Source organism: Lepus europaeus, chromosome 13, assembly GCF_033115175.1.
Source record: "Lepus europaeus isolate LE1 chromosome 13, mLepTim1.pri, whole genome shotgun sequence".
NCBI classification, from domain to species: domain Eukaryota; kingdom Metazoa; phylum Chordata; class Mammalia; order Lagomorpha; family Leporidae; genus Lepus; species Lepus europaeus.
Genome location: NC_084839.1, coordinates 8,964,556 through 8,978,992, shown reverse-complemented (window position 1 = coordinate 8,978,992; position 14,437 = coordinate 8,964,556). Strand labels below are relative to the sequence as shown.

Genomic DNA, 14,437 nt, shown 5'->3' with positions numbered 1-14,437 from the left:
GGCCCGGCCCGAGGGTACTGGCCGCTCTGGGAGAGGAATGTCTCTCGGGCAGCCCAGCCAGACGCTGGGAGGCTCGTGCTTGTGACACGGACACTGGAGCCCAGGGCAGGCTGTGCTCGCCTGTACTCCCGCCCGGAGTGCAGCCAAGTCACAGGGCTCAGCAAAAGAGCAGGGTGTTGAATTGCAAGTCCTTTCCCACCTGCAGACTGGGTGACAAACAACACCGGGAGGCAGAGGTTCCGGAAAGTGCCCCTTTGCTGTCAACTGTGGGCAGGGGCATCGAGGGGAGGGGCACGCCCCCTGCTGGCCAGCCACGGGTGGTACTGGGATCACAGCATCCCAAGGTCACACAGCTCAGGGGCAGAATGGGACTGGAAGCCGTCCGTGTACTACTTGTGCAGAGGATTTGGTGGGAGGTGGTGCTGAGTGCAGGGGACCCAGCAATGCTTTCCAGACCATGCTCTGTCCTCTTTATACACCACCTGCCCCCCACAAAAGCCCCAGGGAATGCCTGCTCTGGCCCTCCAAATTCCTTCGGCCCTTGGGAGGCAGGACTGGGCTCAGCTGCGTTTTCCTTATGCTGTTCCCCACACTGTTCCCTACAGAGCCTCACCCTGCCCTGGGCTCCCCTCCCTAGCAGGGCTCAGCCAGCGTACTCAGCCCCATTGGCTGGACAACAGCTATTGGGCCACGACTGCTCCCCACACGCGTGGAGCTGTGCACTGATGATGCATGATGCCCTGTGGTTTCCACTGCACACCAGACAGAAAACACATAGGCCTCAGCGATGCCAGGAAGTGGCCCCGCAGGCCCTTAATCTAACTCTAACACACGCACCCCACCTGCATCCTGGGCTCGGGTGGGAGGGGAGCACACAGCAGGGGTGGCTTCGACAGAGGCTAGGGCAGAGGGCTGGGCGGTGGGCACAGAGGTTTTAGCTGAAGGTGTGGCTGGTGCTCCAGAGCAGAGCAGGCTGTGGAAGGGACTTAGAATTCGCCACTGGGTGTGTGGCCGTGTGCAGAGCAGGCTGCAGGAGGAGGGTCCAAGAGAGAATGGCTGGAGACAGACGCTGTGGCCGCAGGACACAGTGGGCTGCATGCCTCAGCTCCCCTGGCTGGTCCTCATGTCCCTGTAGCCGGTGAGATGTCTGCTGGCATCTTTATCAACAAATATTTATTTTTATTTATTTGAAAGGCATTATTACAGAGACAGAGAGGTCTTTCATCCATTGGTTCACTCCCCAAATGGCTGCAATGGCCAGGGCTGGGCCAGACCAAAGCTAGGAGTCAGGATCTCCTTCCAGGTCTCCTACGTGGGTGCAGGGGCCCAAGCACTTGGGCCATCTTCCACTGCTCTTCCAGGCACATTAGCAGGAAGCTGGATTGGAAGTGGAGCAGCTGGGACTTGAACTGGTGCCCATATGGGATGCTGGCGTCACATGCAGCAGCTTTGGCTGCTAAGCCACAGCACTGGCGTCCTGCTGGCACCTTTACTCCATGGGCACCGGGCAGCCCCACACTCTAGCTCTCCCCGGCCTTCCCTGCTTTCAGGGTCTCCTTCCTCACTCCCTCCAGTAGGGGCCCTGCTAAGATCTGTCTGGGTTTGTTCTGAGAATGAATTGGGAAAATTGAAGGAAGGAGTCTGGCATGGGGTTGGTATTGTGGCACAGCGGGTTCAGCAGCCTCCGAGATACCAGCATCCCATGTCACAGGACCTGTTTGAGCCCTGGATGCCCCACTCCTGGCCCAGCTCTCTGCTAACATGCCTGTGAAAACAGCAGAGAATGGCCCAAGTGCTTGGGCCCCTACAGCCCATGTGGAAGACCCAGATGGAGTTCCAGGCTCCTGGCTTCAGTCTTGTCCAGTCCTGGTCATTGTGGATATTCGGTGAGTGAACCAGCAGATGGAAGACCTTCCACTCTGTCTCTCTCTCTCCCTCTCCCTCTCTCTGTGGGTCTCCACTTTCAAATAAATAAAATAAATCTTTAAAAAGAAAGAAAGAGAGGAGCCTGGCTTTCCCATCTATTGCTTGGGGTATAACTATCCTCACTGCACGTGGCTTCTCCATGAGTGCTGGACCCTGGACCTCTGAGACCCCAGGTCACTGCACCGCATTCCTGGCCACCCCAGTACTGACACCCCTGGCCCCCTCCACCCTGGGGAGGACCCCCTCCCACAGCCGCAGAGCTGGCCCCGCCCCCATGACCTGGGCTGGCTCCGAGGCCCCAGCATCCTGAGGTGTCCTGAGAGTAGGGATAATGGCAGGCCCGCGCGACATTTCGAAGCTGGCTCACCAGCGCGTGCACTATTTTTAATGTGTCCCACTGAGATATTTTGAGAACCTCATGAGCACCGAGAGATAAGACGGTGAGGAAGTGCACCTGGTCCCAGCAGCACTGGGACAGAACTGACCGAAGCAGGCCGTGGTGGCTCTCGGCCCAGGCGTGACCCAGGCCACTGCAGGGGGCAGTGGGGCACCGTCCGGGTGGCGCAGGGGAGGGGCAGTTGCAGGTCTTGGCTGTCAGCTTCAGAGTGCAGGGTGGAGTCACCCACACCCCTGTGGGCAGCCTGTGGTGGAGGAGACGGGGGCGGGGGTGGACAGAGGGATCCATGTCCCACTGCTCCCCAGGCTGCTGGGAGCCGGCACTGGTGCCCAAGGAAGGGCAGTGATCACTGCTGGGGCTCCCCGCCTGCGTCCACTTCCAAGGTTCAGATCAAACCCCCTCTTCCTTGAAGCCTCCCCTGATCTCCCCACCCTGGACCTGGGTGGGAAAGGGAAAGAGGTGGGGCCTGGCCCTTCTGAGTCCTGTCACTTGTGATGGACTTTACACATCATCTCCAGGTCACACATTCCTCCAGGCTGGGCCATGTCACTTCTCAGAAGAGGAAGCCAAGGGTCAGGGAGATGCGCCTTTTGTTGCCTTAATTAAAATCCCAGAGAGGGGACACCTGGGAGGGAAGAAGGTTTGGAGATTCAGTCGAAGATCAGGCGTCCGGTGGGGATGGAGGACGGCAGAGAGACAAGGGCGCTTTCCTTCACCCTCCATGTGGCCATCCCTACATCAGGATGTGCTCAAGGGGCTGCACCCTAGCAACCTAATGCAACCCAGTGCTTAATCTGTCAACCCTCAACCCCCTAACCACTCACGTGAGACACTGGAGTTTCCACTCCCGCGCCAAGCCCTGTGAAAGCTGTAATAGTAGGCCAGGACGCCTTGGGACACCAGCGCCCTCTCCCCTCCCCCCACACCTAGAACACACTGGGGAGGGCCACTTACCTGCAGGCTCACATCTCATCACCCGGACCACCACAGAGGCCCCCTCCAGACAGGATCCAGGCCTCTCTCACTACTAGGGATCCATGAGGCCTCTGGGACACAAAGAGTTAAATTCCAAAAACCTGGCAAAATTGGGCACAAAAGGGTAACCCTGGACTGTGGTGTTATTTCACCCCAGCATCCCGAGTGGCATCTTAACCCCCAGGCCAAACACTTCCCCATTTCTCATTAAAAACTTTGTTTGCAAGATATAGCAAATAATTATTCTGATGACTTGGGAGAAACATGAATTGCACAGTATCACAGTCTCTCCTCCATTCTACAATTAGAGCTCACGAAAGCAACTGGACAAGACCCTGTCTTTGAAATAAATCTACATCACAGGCCGGCGCCACGGCTCAACAGGCTAATAAATCTACATCATTAGCAGGATCCACTGCAAAATGAAACAGGAGGGCCCCCTGTTCAGAAATGATGAGGTCCAGTGAGGTAAGCCGCTGCCTGCAATGCCAGCGTCCCGGATGGGCGCCGGTTCGAGTCTAACTGCTCCACTTCTGATCCAGATCCTTACTAATGCGCCTGAGAAAGCAGCAGAGAATGGCCCAAGTGTTTGGTCCACTGCCACCCGTGTGGGAGACCTGGATGGCGCTCCACGCTCCCAGCTTCAGCCTAGACCGGCCCTGGCAATTGCAGCCATCAGGGGAGTGAACCAGGGGACAGAGATCAAATATTCTCTCTCTCTCTCTCTCTCTCTCTCTCTCTCTCTCTCTCCCCAAAATAAATAAATCTTTCTAAAAATCATGAAGGATTTCAAGATGACGATGGCAGCACAGGGCCCTTGCTAGCACGGGGCTCCATTCAGCTACACAGTCACACAGCCCTGATCCCAGCCCAGGCTCCAGTGACAGCCACAGGACCTCCTGGTGTCTATGCAGTTAGCACACCGCTGTCTCCATGCGCTTACCAGACTCAGACTTTGGAGAAACAAAGCAAATGCACATCCTGTTGAGCTCAATGTACTAAGGTTATCCATCCAGAGGGAAGGTTACGCCACTCGTCACCAGGACTTAACAACAAAAGACAAAAACATAAAAATAGGAGACCTCCCAGGTCTGATTGCAAACCTGTCCCCAGCCAGCACCAGGGGTTCTCAGCATGAGATGCAGGGCCTTTGAGCTCTGAAGTTCTGTGTGCTAAGGAGCTGCCCGAACAGGCCGGCAACACTTTGTAAAACAGGTACCCAGGCTTCCTCCCGAGAAGGAGGCGTTCTCCAAGGCCCGGGAGAGGAGATGCCCGTCAGTGACAGCGAAGTCCCTGCAAGCCACCAGGGCAGCACTGGAACAGGAACACTGGCAGTGTGCTTCAGCTGCTGTCTTTCCAAGCTGGCCGGGGACCTCACGGGCAGGCGACAGAGGCCCAGCGGCCAAGGCCACAAGCACAAGCCTCACGTCTGTCTTTGTCTCCTGCAGGTTGGGGACCTTCAGACAGCCTCACTCAATCTGCACAGAAATTCTGCAGGGTGGATAACACGTTAAAGTGGGGAAACTAGGTTCAGAGAGGTCCACGAACCTGCTGCAGAGGGGTGGAGCCGCAACCTCCTCCGGGCTGGATTGACCCGTGCTGGCTCAGGGACACCCCTCAGGGGTGGGTCCTCCCACTTCTGGAGGTGCCCAGAGAGGAGGAGGTGCCCGCTGGCTCATCGGGCAGCCGGCCCAGTCTCTGGGCAGCCAGAGGGAGGGAGCGCAAGCCGCGGTAGCCCGATGGAGCCCAGCAGCCAGCGGCCCCCGAGGCCCAGCCCCAGCGCCGGGCTCAGCCTGGACGCCCCGGTGGGCGCGGACACGCGCCTCTGGGCCAAGGTGCTGTTCACAGGGCTCTACGTACTCATCTTCGTGCTGGGCACGGCGGGCAACGTGCTGTCCGTGCACGTAGTGCTGAAGGCGCGTGCCGGCCGCCCGGGGCGCCTGCGCTACCACGTGCTCAGCCTGGCGCTGGCCGCGCTGCTGTTGCTGCTGGTCAGCGCGCCCGTGGAGCTCTGCAACGCCGTGTGGCTCCACCACCCCTGGGCCTTCGGCGACCTGGGCTGCCGCGCCTACCACTTGGTGCGCGAGCTGTGCGCCTACGCCACGGTGCTGAGCGTGGCCAGCCTGAGCGCCGAGCGCTGCCTGGCCGTGTGCCAGCCGCTGCGCGCCCGCCGCCTGCTAACGCCGCGCCGCACCTGCCGCCTGCTGGCGCTCGTCTGGGCCGCCTCGCTCGGCTTCTCCCTGCCCATGGCGGTCATCGTGGGCCAGAGGCACGAGCTGTGGACGGCGGGCGGCCAGCTGGAGCCGGCCTCCCGAGTGTGCACCGTGCTGGTGAGCCGCGCCGCGCTGCAGGTCTTCGTCCAGGTAGGGGAGCGGGGAGTGGGGAGCGGGACTCGGGGAGGGGGCAGCAGCCAACACAGGACGCGTTGAGAGGAGCCGCATCGCTGCTTCCCCTGCTCTGAATCCTCTCAGCAGGTGATGGTCGCATTTCTGGCACTGGGCAATGCATTTCCTGCAAGTGATCCTCACCTCTCAGATTCTGAGGATCCCACAAGCCAGCGACCCCTGCCTAAATGAGCTGAGATTCCAGGTTGCCCGGGGTCTATCGTGCCCACCGAGGCACCCGCAGAAGTGCCTGTGTGGTGGCTGTGTGGGCAGCATGGTCTTCTTCCCACCCAACTCGTCCTCTTGCATCTGAGTGACACCCATCTCCCCGCCCCATTCTGCAGGCTCCAGCCCACACCCCCGTGAGCAACTGTCTCAGCTGCCTCTCCCGTGGGCCTGGGGTCCCCCCAGGGATGTGGGGGTTGTGGGTAGACCAGGCTTGGAGGGGAAGGACCAGGGGGCCAAGTACCTGAGGGTTTGTTTCTTTCTTTGTAATTAGTTTACTTTACATAGAAATTGGCACTTACAAGTGTATAGCCTATTTCTGCAACTTAAGAATTCACTGAGGCCAGCGCCTTGGCTTAACAGGCTAATCCTCTGCCTTGCGGCGCCGGCACACCGGGTTCTAGTCCCGGTTGGGGCGCCGGATTCTATCCCGGTTGCCCCTCTTCCAGGCCAGCTCTCTGCTATGGCCCGGGAAGGCAGTGGAGGATGGCCCTAGTGCTTGGGCCCTGCACCCCATGGGAGACCAGGAGAAGCACCTGGCTCCTGGCTTCGGATCAGCATGATGCGCCGGCCGCGGCGGCCATTGGGGGGTGAACCAACAGCAAAAGGAAGACCTTTCTCTCTGTCTCTCTCTCTCACTATCCACTCTGCCTGTCAAAAAAAAAAAAAAAAAAGAATTCACTGAGCTGAAGAGTTGAGTTGGGACTTTTCTTGTTGCAAGTCAAAGATACCACAGGAGCGGCTTCGACCAGAATAGGGGCTGGGGGTAAAGATGTGGGGGAAGCGTGGGGGGGTCCCCCTCTCCGATGCCCTTCCCTGACTCAGAAAAGGACCTGGGGTGTCTGTGTGGAGCTTGTCCCGTGAGGAGACCACGGGCTCAGCCTCCCGGTTGGTGACTGAAGACGTGACTGTGCCCAGGGCCCAGCCTGTCCTCCACAGCGGTTCCGCTTCGTCTTCCTGGCCCCTCCTTTTCTCCCCTGGGGACCTGGCTCCCTTGCTCTCTTCCTGGCCCAGTGCAGTCATGCTCATAGCGGTGCAAACTCAGGGCTCTGCCTGAGGTGACGTTCAGAGCAGTACCGCACCCCAGGTGACATGCCGAGTGTCCCCTCCAACCCCCTCCCCCACGCCCACCCCCCAGTCTTCCCTGGCTAACTCAGCTCCATTTCCTATGTCTACTGTTTATTTCTTTTGCCTTTTTTTTTTTAATATTTACTTTTTCAGATGTTTTACTTTCCCATCAAAGTTATACATGTGCATTTGAACACATTCAATATTGCTGCTGTGTGAGTAAGGACATGAGGGTGTGGTGGATACGTGGAAGCCCAAAGTGGCTGTCCCCATGGCATCCAGGGCCGTGGCTGGGAGGAGCCCGCAGGAGGTTGGAAGCACAGCTCCCCACCCACAAGCCATCCCCGTCTCCCTTTGCCAGGGAAAGCTCCCCTCGCCTCCTTGCCACTGTCCCGTGGTGCCGGGGCGCTTCCAAGGGGCACAGTCCTTTCTGCTGTCCACCTGCTCCTGTTGCTGTGGGGTGGACTGAGCGGAGCCCCAGGGCTGCTGCCCCAGTGCCTTCCCATGGTCCCCTGGTCACAGAGGCTGTGACAGTGCACTGTGGCTCTAAACAGGAGCTGTCCAGACAGTGGACCTGTTTGAACAGGAGGATGCAAAGGAGGCCGAAGCACTCAGGGTGGTGCCCGTGGAGCCGAGAGGAGAAATGGCAGCCTGGCGAGTTGGAAGGGGAGTGCGTGTCTCACGCTGACAGGGAGGGTGGCATCTGTGTGCCCAAGTGTCACAGAGCCTCTAATGCAGACAAAAGCCAGCTCACTCACCTGGACACAGCGCAGTCCTTGTCACAGCAGACCCCGCCCAGGCCGCACTGCTGGGCGCGAACTGTGCTAACGGGGACTTGCCAGTGTTCTCATCATGAGTGGAGGTGCCCAGCAGAGAGGAGCTGATATGGGCTCGGCCAGCTCGTGTCACTCATTTCTGCAGCTTGGCCGTATGTGAAGCCGGCGGTCGTGGCATTCTCAGTCTCAGCCGCGTGCTGGAGCGAGACACCAGCCCACAGCTGCGGATGCGGGGGCTACAGGGTGTGTATCTGCAGGGCCACTGATGTCAGAGCCAGGGCTACCATCTTAAAACACGTTGTGGTGAGCCGGGCAGATCCAATAAAGCAGGACTTCAGAGCTTCGCCAGGAATGTGGGAAACACACAGACCCAGAAGAAAACACCCCAGTTGCCTGGGAAGGGGCGTCCTCTGGTCTCTATAAGGAGGACACCCTCAGAACTCTCTGGGTAGGATCCCTGGTTCTCAGAGGTGCCACTTCCCACGTGAGACATTCCACGGCTTGTCAAATTCCTCATCTCTCACTATAACAACCTTCTTCCATAAAGAGTATGTGTAAAAATGCTTAGTTAGCTTGAAGCATACATTTTATGTTTAAACAACCACTCAAATTGGGATTCTTTTGCTCTATTTCTTTTTTGTGAAAGGCAGAAAAACAGAGAGAGACAGACAGACAGATGGATAGAAATATCCCATCCACTGGCTCACTCTCCAAGTGCCTGTAGCAACTGGGACCGGGCAAGGCTGGGAGCGAGGAATTCAACCCAGGTCCCCCATGTGGATGGCAGGGGTGGTACTGGAGCCATCACCTGCTGCCTCCCGGGGCACACGTTAGTGGGAAGCTGGTTCAGAGAGCAGGGTCAGGACCAGCAGCCAGGTGCTCCACCGCGGGATGTGTGTCCCAGGCAGCATAGAGCTGCCTGGGCCGGGGCCCACCCCTCAGCTGGCTTCTAACCTTGTCTCCCCTCCCCTTTCTGCTGAGCCAGCCAGTGACCAGAGTCCTGGGCCCTTGGTCTTCCTCCGCAGGTGAATGTGCTGGTATCCTTCGTGCTGCCCTTGGCGCTAACGGCCTTCCTGAACGGGGTCACCATGAACCACCTGGTGGCCCTCTACTCCCAGGTGCCGTCGGCTTCTGCCCCAGGCAGCTTTGCCCCCAGCCACCTGGAGCTGCTCAGTGAGGAGGGGCTCCTGGGCTTCATCGCTTGGAGGAAGACGCTCTCCCTGGGGGGCCACCATGCCCTGCTGCGACACAGGGACTCCAGCCGGATCCGCAGCCTCCAGCGCAGCGCCCGGGTTCTCAGTTAAGTCCTCAGTGACACGGCCTGGGGGCCAGGTGACCTCCGCACACTGCTACCTCTCTGTAGGCCCCAGGCCACCTTTCCCTCTGCCCGAAGAGAGCTATGCCATCTCCAGCAGGCTTCCTGGAAGGCTCGGTGGGGAGGGAAGGAGCTGGAATTCTGCACAGGAAACCCCTGGTCTGCTCCCAGGGCTCGTGCACGCACACGCACACGCACACATGCGCGCACACACACACACAGGCAGAGCCAGGCCACTGTTCAGCAAGCCTGGCTGCACAGGTGCACCGATGTGAGCAGGTGTGGTTAAGGCCTGCAGACCCGCTGGGTCCTCAAATCCAGTTCCCCTCCAACTCCCCACTTTCCCTGCTACAGCGTTGTTCTGTCTGCTTATTTTTTGTAGTACCTGGGACAGTGTGGCCTTGTAAGGGACCCAGGCCAGTGATTGAAACCATCAGTGTCCAGGACTGGGACATAGTATGTTTTGACTTACATACATCGATGTATATCTATTGATCTATATTGATTATTTCTTTTGAGATTTATTTCCAAGACCCATTGCCCGGGCAACCCTTTGGAGGATGAGGGTAAATAGTATGTATGAAAGACCCCGAGAATCAGGAAGCACAGACGCTGGGGCCCATCCCTCAGTCTGACTGAGTAGGCCGAGGCGGGCCCGAGAGCCTGCGTCTCCATCGGGACCCGGGTTGAGTTGATGGGGCTCGTGCAGGGGCCACGCTGGGCCAGAGCATGGGTTTGCCAGTTGGGGCAGGGCGAGAGCTGGAGAGGAAGGGGTGGACGTTAGGGGGTGGCTGTCTCAGTCCCATGGGAAGGCGGCCCGGGCCTCCTGGGGTGCGATGGGGAGGCGGGGGAGGGGAGACCTAAAGAGAAACTCCTTCCTAGACTGCTCATGTTGGGGGAAGGGAAGCAGACTTCTCTGGCTTTGGGCTTGAGTGCAATGGACAGTGGTGCCTTCACAATCAGGACAGAGGGTAGGAAAGAGTCGTGGCTGAAGCAGACACCTGGAGGCTGGCACGGTGCCAGTCTTGAGAGCAGACTCAGATAGGGATGTGCTGGGCCATCCCAGTGTTCCCTGCCAACTCTGGCTCCAGGGACAAACCCCAGGGGAGCGCCCCTGTCCTGGGGTCTCCCCTTAGAGACGGCGCGACTGAGAACGCATTGCTTTCTGTCTGACGTGATCCCTCTCTGCACCTGTCTTGCAGGAGCCATCGTGGCTGTGTATGTCGTCTGCTGGCTGCCGTACCACGCCCGCAGGCTCATGTACTGCTACACCACGGAGGACAGGTGGACCGAGTAAGTGGGCAGAAGCGCCCTGCACAGCAAGAGGGGCCCGTTGGGCTGGGCCGGGGCCTCCCTCGCTCTCCAGAGTGAACCCAGGCTGCCGAGTCCTCTGGGCCTGTGGCTGGCGTCGCAGCTGGCCACACCCAGTCAGTGCCCTCAGAACCCTTCATCCGCAGGTGGGGAGGGCATTTTCTGATCTGGGAGGTGGAGGGCAGGGCTCTGGCACCCTGACCACAGGCTGAGAGCGGTCTCCAGGGCCGTGCGGGGACCAGGCGAGGTGGGAAGACTGGAGCTGTGCTTCCCTGAGCTAAGAAAGGCCCCTTGGGCAGAGACCAAGACGTGCACCCCCTTTCGATGACACAGCTGGAGAAGAGAATTCATTCTCTTCCTTCCAGAAGTCAAACACCCTGGAAAACAGGGAGCATCTCCAGGGATTTAGCTGGGTGCGCAGGGGCCTCCTCTTCGGGAGCCCCCAGCACCCATCACCCACGTGGGCACCAGCCAAGCCCTTACGCCCTCAGAGCAGCTCAGCCACAGGGAGTCAGGCCACATCTCCCTGGCCACACCCAGCCACACAGGGGTCCCAGCATCTCCCTGGGCTAGACGATGGCCCCCATGCTTCAGCAGGTGCCTGGGGAAGTACGCAGGGTAGAGCCATCAGCTCAGGGCAGCAGCGGTGAGGGGACCCCTGCAGTGGGGCGCTGGCCTCCCCCGCCCAGCAGGAAGGGGACACTGTGAAGCGGCCACGGCTTCCCTAACCGGGCCTGGGTTTCTCTTCCAGCGCGCTCCATGATTTCTATCACTACTTCTACATGGTGACCAACACGCTCTTCTACGTGAGCTCAGCGGTGACCCCCGTCCTATACAACCTCATGTCCTCCTCTTTCAGGAGGCTCTTCCTAGAGGCCCTTGGCGCCCTGCGCCGAGAGCCCCACGCCATGCAGGCGTCACCCCTGGAGGCCCCAGAGGCCCCCGCGACTGGGCACAGCTCTGGGTGTTGGGGCTCCCCCAGAACTCCCGAGCTGGATGAGATACAAGAATGAACCACGGTTCAGTTGTCACTCTGTTCTCGATCTTGGTGGTGGGGTCGGGGGGCTTCCACTGACCCCCAGCTCTGCCATTTCCCCGCTGTGTAACCACAGGCGAATCAACATGTGACCCCGCTTGGCCTCAGCTTCCCCGCCTAGATGACAGATACGGAACAGCAGCCAACTCAGAGTCGTCTGAGATTAAAGTGCTTAGCACAGCGCCTGGTGCATAATCAATACTCAATAAATGCTGGCTTGTGTTCTATAGGCTGCTCTTGTTACTAGCCTGGTTGTTGCTTTCCTGCTATCCTGGAAGCATGGCACATTTCCTGTAAGTTTTTTTCTTTCTTTCTTTCTTTCTTTCTTTCTTTCTTTCTTTCTTTCTTTCTTTCTTTTTTTTTTTTTTTGACAGGCAGAGTTAGTGAGAGAAAAACAGAGAGAAAGGTCACCTCCCAAATGGCTGCTACGGCTGGAGCACCGCGCCGATCCAAAGCCAGGAGCCAGGTGCTTCTCCTGGTCTCCCATGCAGTGCAGGGCCCAAGCACTTGGGCCATCCTCCACTGCACTCCCGGGCCACAGCAGAGAGCTGGACTGGAAGAGGAGCAACCAGGACAGAATCCTGCGCCCTGGCTGGGACTAGAACCCAGGGTGCCGGCGCCACAGGCAGAGGATTAGCCTAGTGAGCTGCAGTGCCAGTTTTTTAAAAATGTATTCAAAAGGCAGAAAGAGAGAGAGAGAAAGAAATGTTCGATCCACATGTCTACTTCCCAAATGCCCACAACATCCAGGGCTGGGCCCGCCTGAAGCCAGGAGCCCAGGACTCAGTCCAGGCCACCCAGCTGGGAGGCAGGGACACAAGTACTTGAGCATCACCTGCTGCCTCCCAGGGGAAGGAATCAGGGGTGGAGCTGGGACTCGAGCCCCAGTGCCCCGAGAGGGGACGCAGGCGTCACAACAGCATCTCAGCCACTCAACTGCCTGCCCTCTCCTTAGCTTTATATTCACAGGGCGCGGCTCAGCTGTCCCACGACGTGTCCCCAATGACAGATCAGCAGGGACATCTCAGGGGACGTTCTCCAGCCTCCCCCAGCGGGAGAGTACTGCCGTGCACACTGACAGAAATGTGCTGTAGGCTCTGGGAAGCCACGGTGCCTGTGCCTTCCGCTGCTGGCCCCTGCCCCGCGGTGGCCAGGGCAGCCTGTGGGGCGAGGGACGGCTGTGTGACCGACGGGGAAGGGACTGTGCACTGCCCGGTGCAGAGCGCGGGGAGCCCAGACGCGATCTCACGGCTCGGGGCTGGACAGGAGCTCTGCCCACGTTGGCACAGGCTCGGCTCCGCTGCTGCGCCGGGCCAGCCTTGCTCCTGAACAGGCTGAGCTCCCCCAGGGAGAGAGGACTCCTGCTGAGGACCCAGGTGTGAGAGCACAGAGCGGAAGCTGACGGCAGGCTCGGAAGTCGCGCCCGATGAGCTGTGTCCCTGGATGCTCCCTAGGCCCCGCCCACCTCCTGACCCTCCCATGACCGGCTCTGCACAGTCTCATTACACACACTGTGCACCCGTGCAACACACACATCACATACATATCTTCCACATGACACACGCAATATACACATCACTTGCCACACTCGTCACACACATCATACTTACCATTCACTTCACACATACACACAGCACATACTTATCACACAATCAAATCATATCACATGCTTATCGTCCACATCATACAGGCACACACACCACACATGTAACATGCATATCACATACCCATCACATACATATCACACATATCCATGCTTACCATATGACACACATCACACATACACCCATCACATACTTATCACACAATCACATCGATACTTTACTTATCCTCATCATATATGCACATACATGTATCACACATGGAACATGCACATCGAACACTCTTCAAGCATATCCACACTTGCCACACACATCACATACAGACACACACCCCTGGGGGCCAAGGCGGCAGGGCAGTGCGTCAAGGGGGACGGGAGGCAGCCCTGCCCACAGCTGGATCCCCGATGGCTGTGCAGTGGCTTCAGCCCCCAGTTCCTGGCCACAGGGCCCTTGAGGAAAGGCCAGAGGTGACGGCCACTCACTCTTCACCCCATCTCCCCAGGGCTGCGCCGCCACGGGCACCCTTGCCCATCACCCACCTGGAGAGTGGAGACCCCCACAGCACCTTCAGCCTGGCCTGGCCTCAGCCAGTGGACGGAAGGACTCTGTCTCTGTCTCTTCTCTCAGTCACTCTGCCTTTGTAATAGACAAGTAAAATCTTTCCAAAAGAAAAAGCGCTTGTCCTGTCATTGTTTCCCTGCCTCACCACAGGAGACCCCTCCCCGTTTTGCACGTCCCCTCGGCCTGGCTGATGCTGGCCTGTGCCACCCAGTCTGCAGGGAACCTGTCTCAGAGATTTCCTAATAGCGACAGGAAGTGGACACGTGCATAAGTTCACAATAATTAAATGAGACAAAGACCCTAAGGCCCCTTACAGCAGTGTCGGGACTGCCACCATCGTCAGCCCACTCCCCAAGGGGGCAAAGGCTGGGCCAGTGTCACAGAGGCGCCCCACTGAGGCACAGCCCTTCCGCCACCTTTCACGGAAGCTCAGTGAGAAACAACAGAGCAAAACCCAGAGGGAAGCTGATCGAGACGATGTGACAGATGAGCTGCTTCGCAAGTGTCCAAAAATCTCGTGTAAAGAAGCAAAACACGGAGACCCAAAGGCCAAGAGACGCGCAGGAGGAACAGGGTTAGCCTCACTGGTTCCTAAGAAATGGCTGCTCAAGCAACAATGCTGTGGCATCTTATGGCTGACACAGTAACCAAAAACAGCAGCTACAAGCACAAACACTGCTCAGGGCCGGCGCTGTGGCACAGTGGGTAAAGCAGCCGCCTCCAGTACCAGCATCCCATATGGGTGCTGGTTCGAGTCCTGGCTGCTCCACTTCCAGTCCAGCTCTCTGCTATGGCCTGGGAAAGCAGTGGAGGATGGCCCAAGTCCTTGGGCCCCTGCACCCACGTGGGAGATCCAGAAGAA

The 14,437-nt window shown here is 58.5% G+C and overlaps 1 protein-coding gene across 1 annotated transcript; it reads left to right on the top strand.

Moving 5' to 3' along the window:
* The first annotated feature begins 5,037 nt into the window (after nt 1–5,037).
* Nucleotides 5,038–11,390, top strand: NTSR2 (neurotensin receptor 2). The gene is made up of 4 exons (XM_062210115.1): nt 5,038–5,661; nt 8,777–9,050; nt 10,269–10,359; nt 11,129–11,390. Exons 1-4 carry the CDS (start codon nt 5,038–5,040, stop codon nt 11,388–11,390), a joined length of 1,251 nt encoding a protein of 416 aa, XP_062066099.1.
* Nucleotides 11,391–14,437: the final 3,047 nt, after the last annotated feature.

Excerpts from the sequence above, each read along its gene's own strand:
- NTSR2 (XM_062210115.1), top strand. The coding sequence starts at position 5,038 with ATGGAGCCCAGCAGCCAGCGGCCCCCGAGGCCCAGCCCCAGCGCCGGG. Across the intron at positions 5,662-8,776 it reads CGCTGCAGGTCTTCGTCCAG|GTGAATGTGCTGGTATCCTT; the intron begins GTAGGGGAGCGG and ends CTTCCTCCGCAG. Across the intron at positions 10,360-11,128 it reads ACGGAGGACAGGTGGACCGA|CGCGCTCCATGATTTCTATC; the intron begins GTAAGTGGGCAG and ends TTTCTCTTCCAG.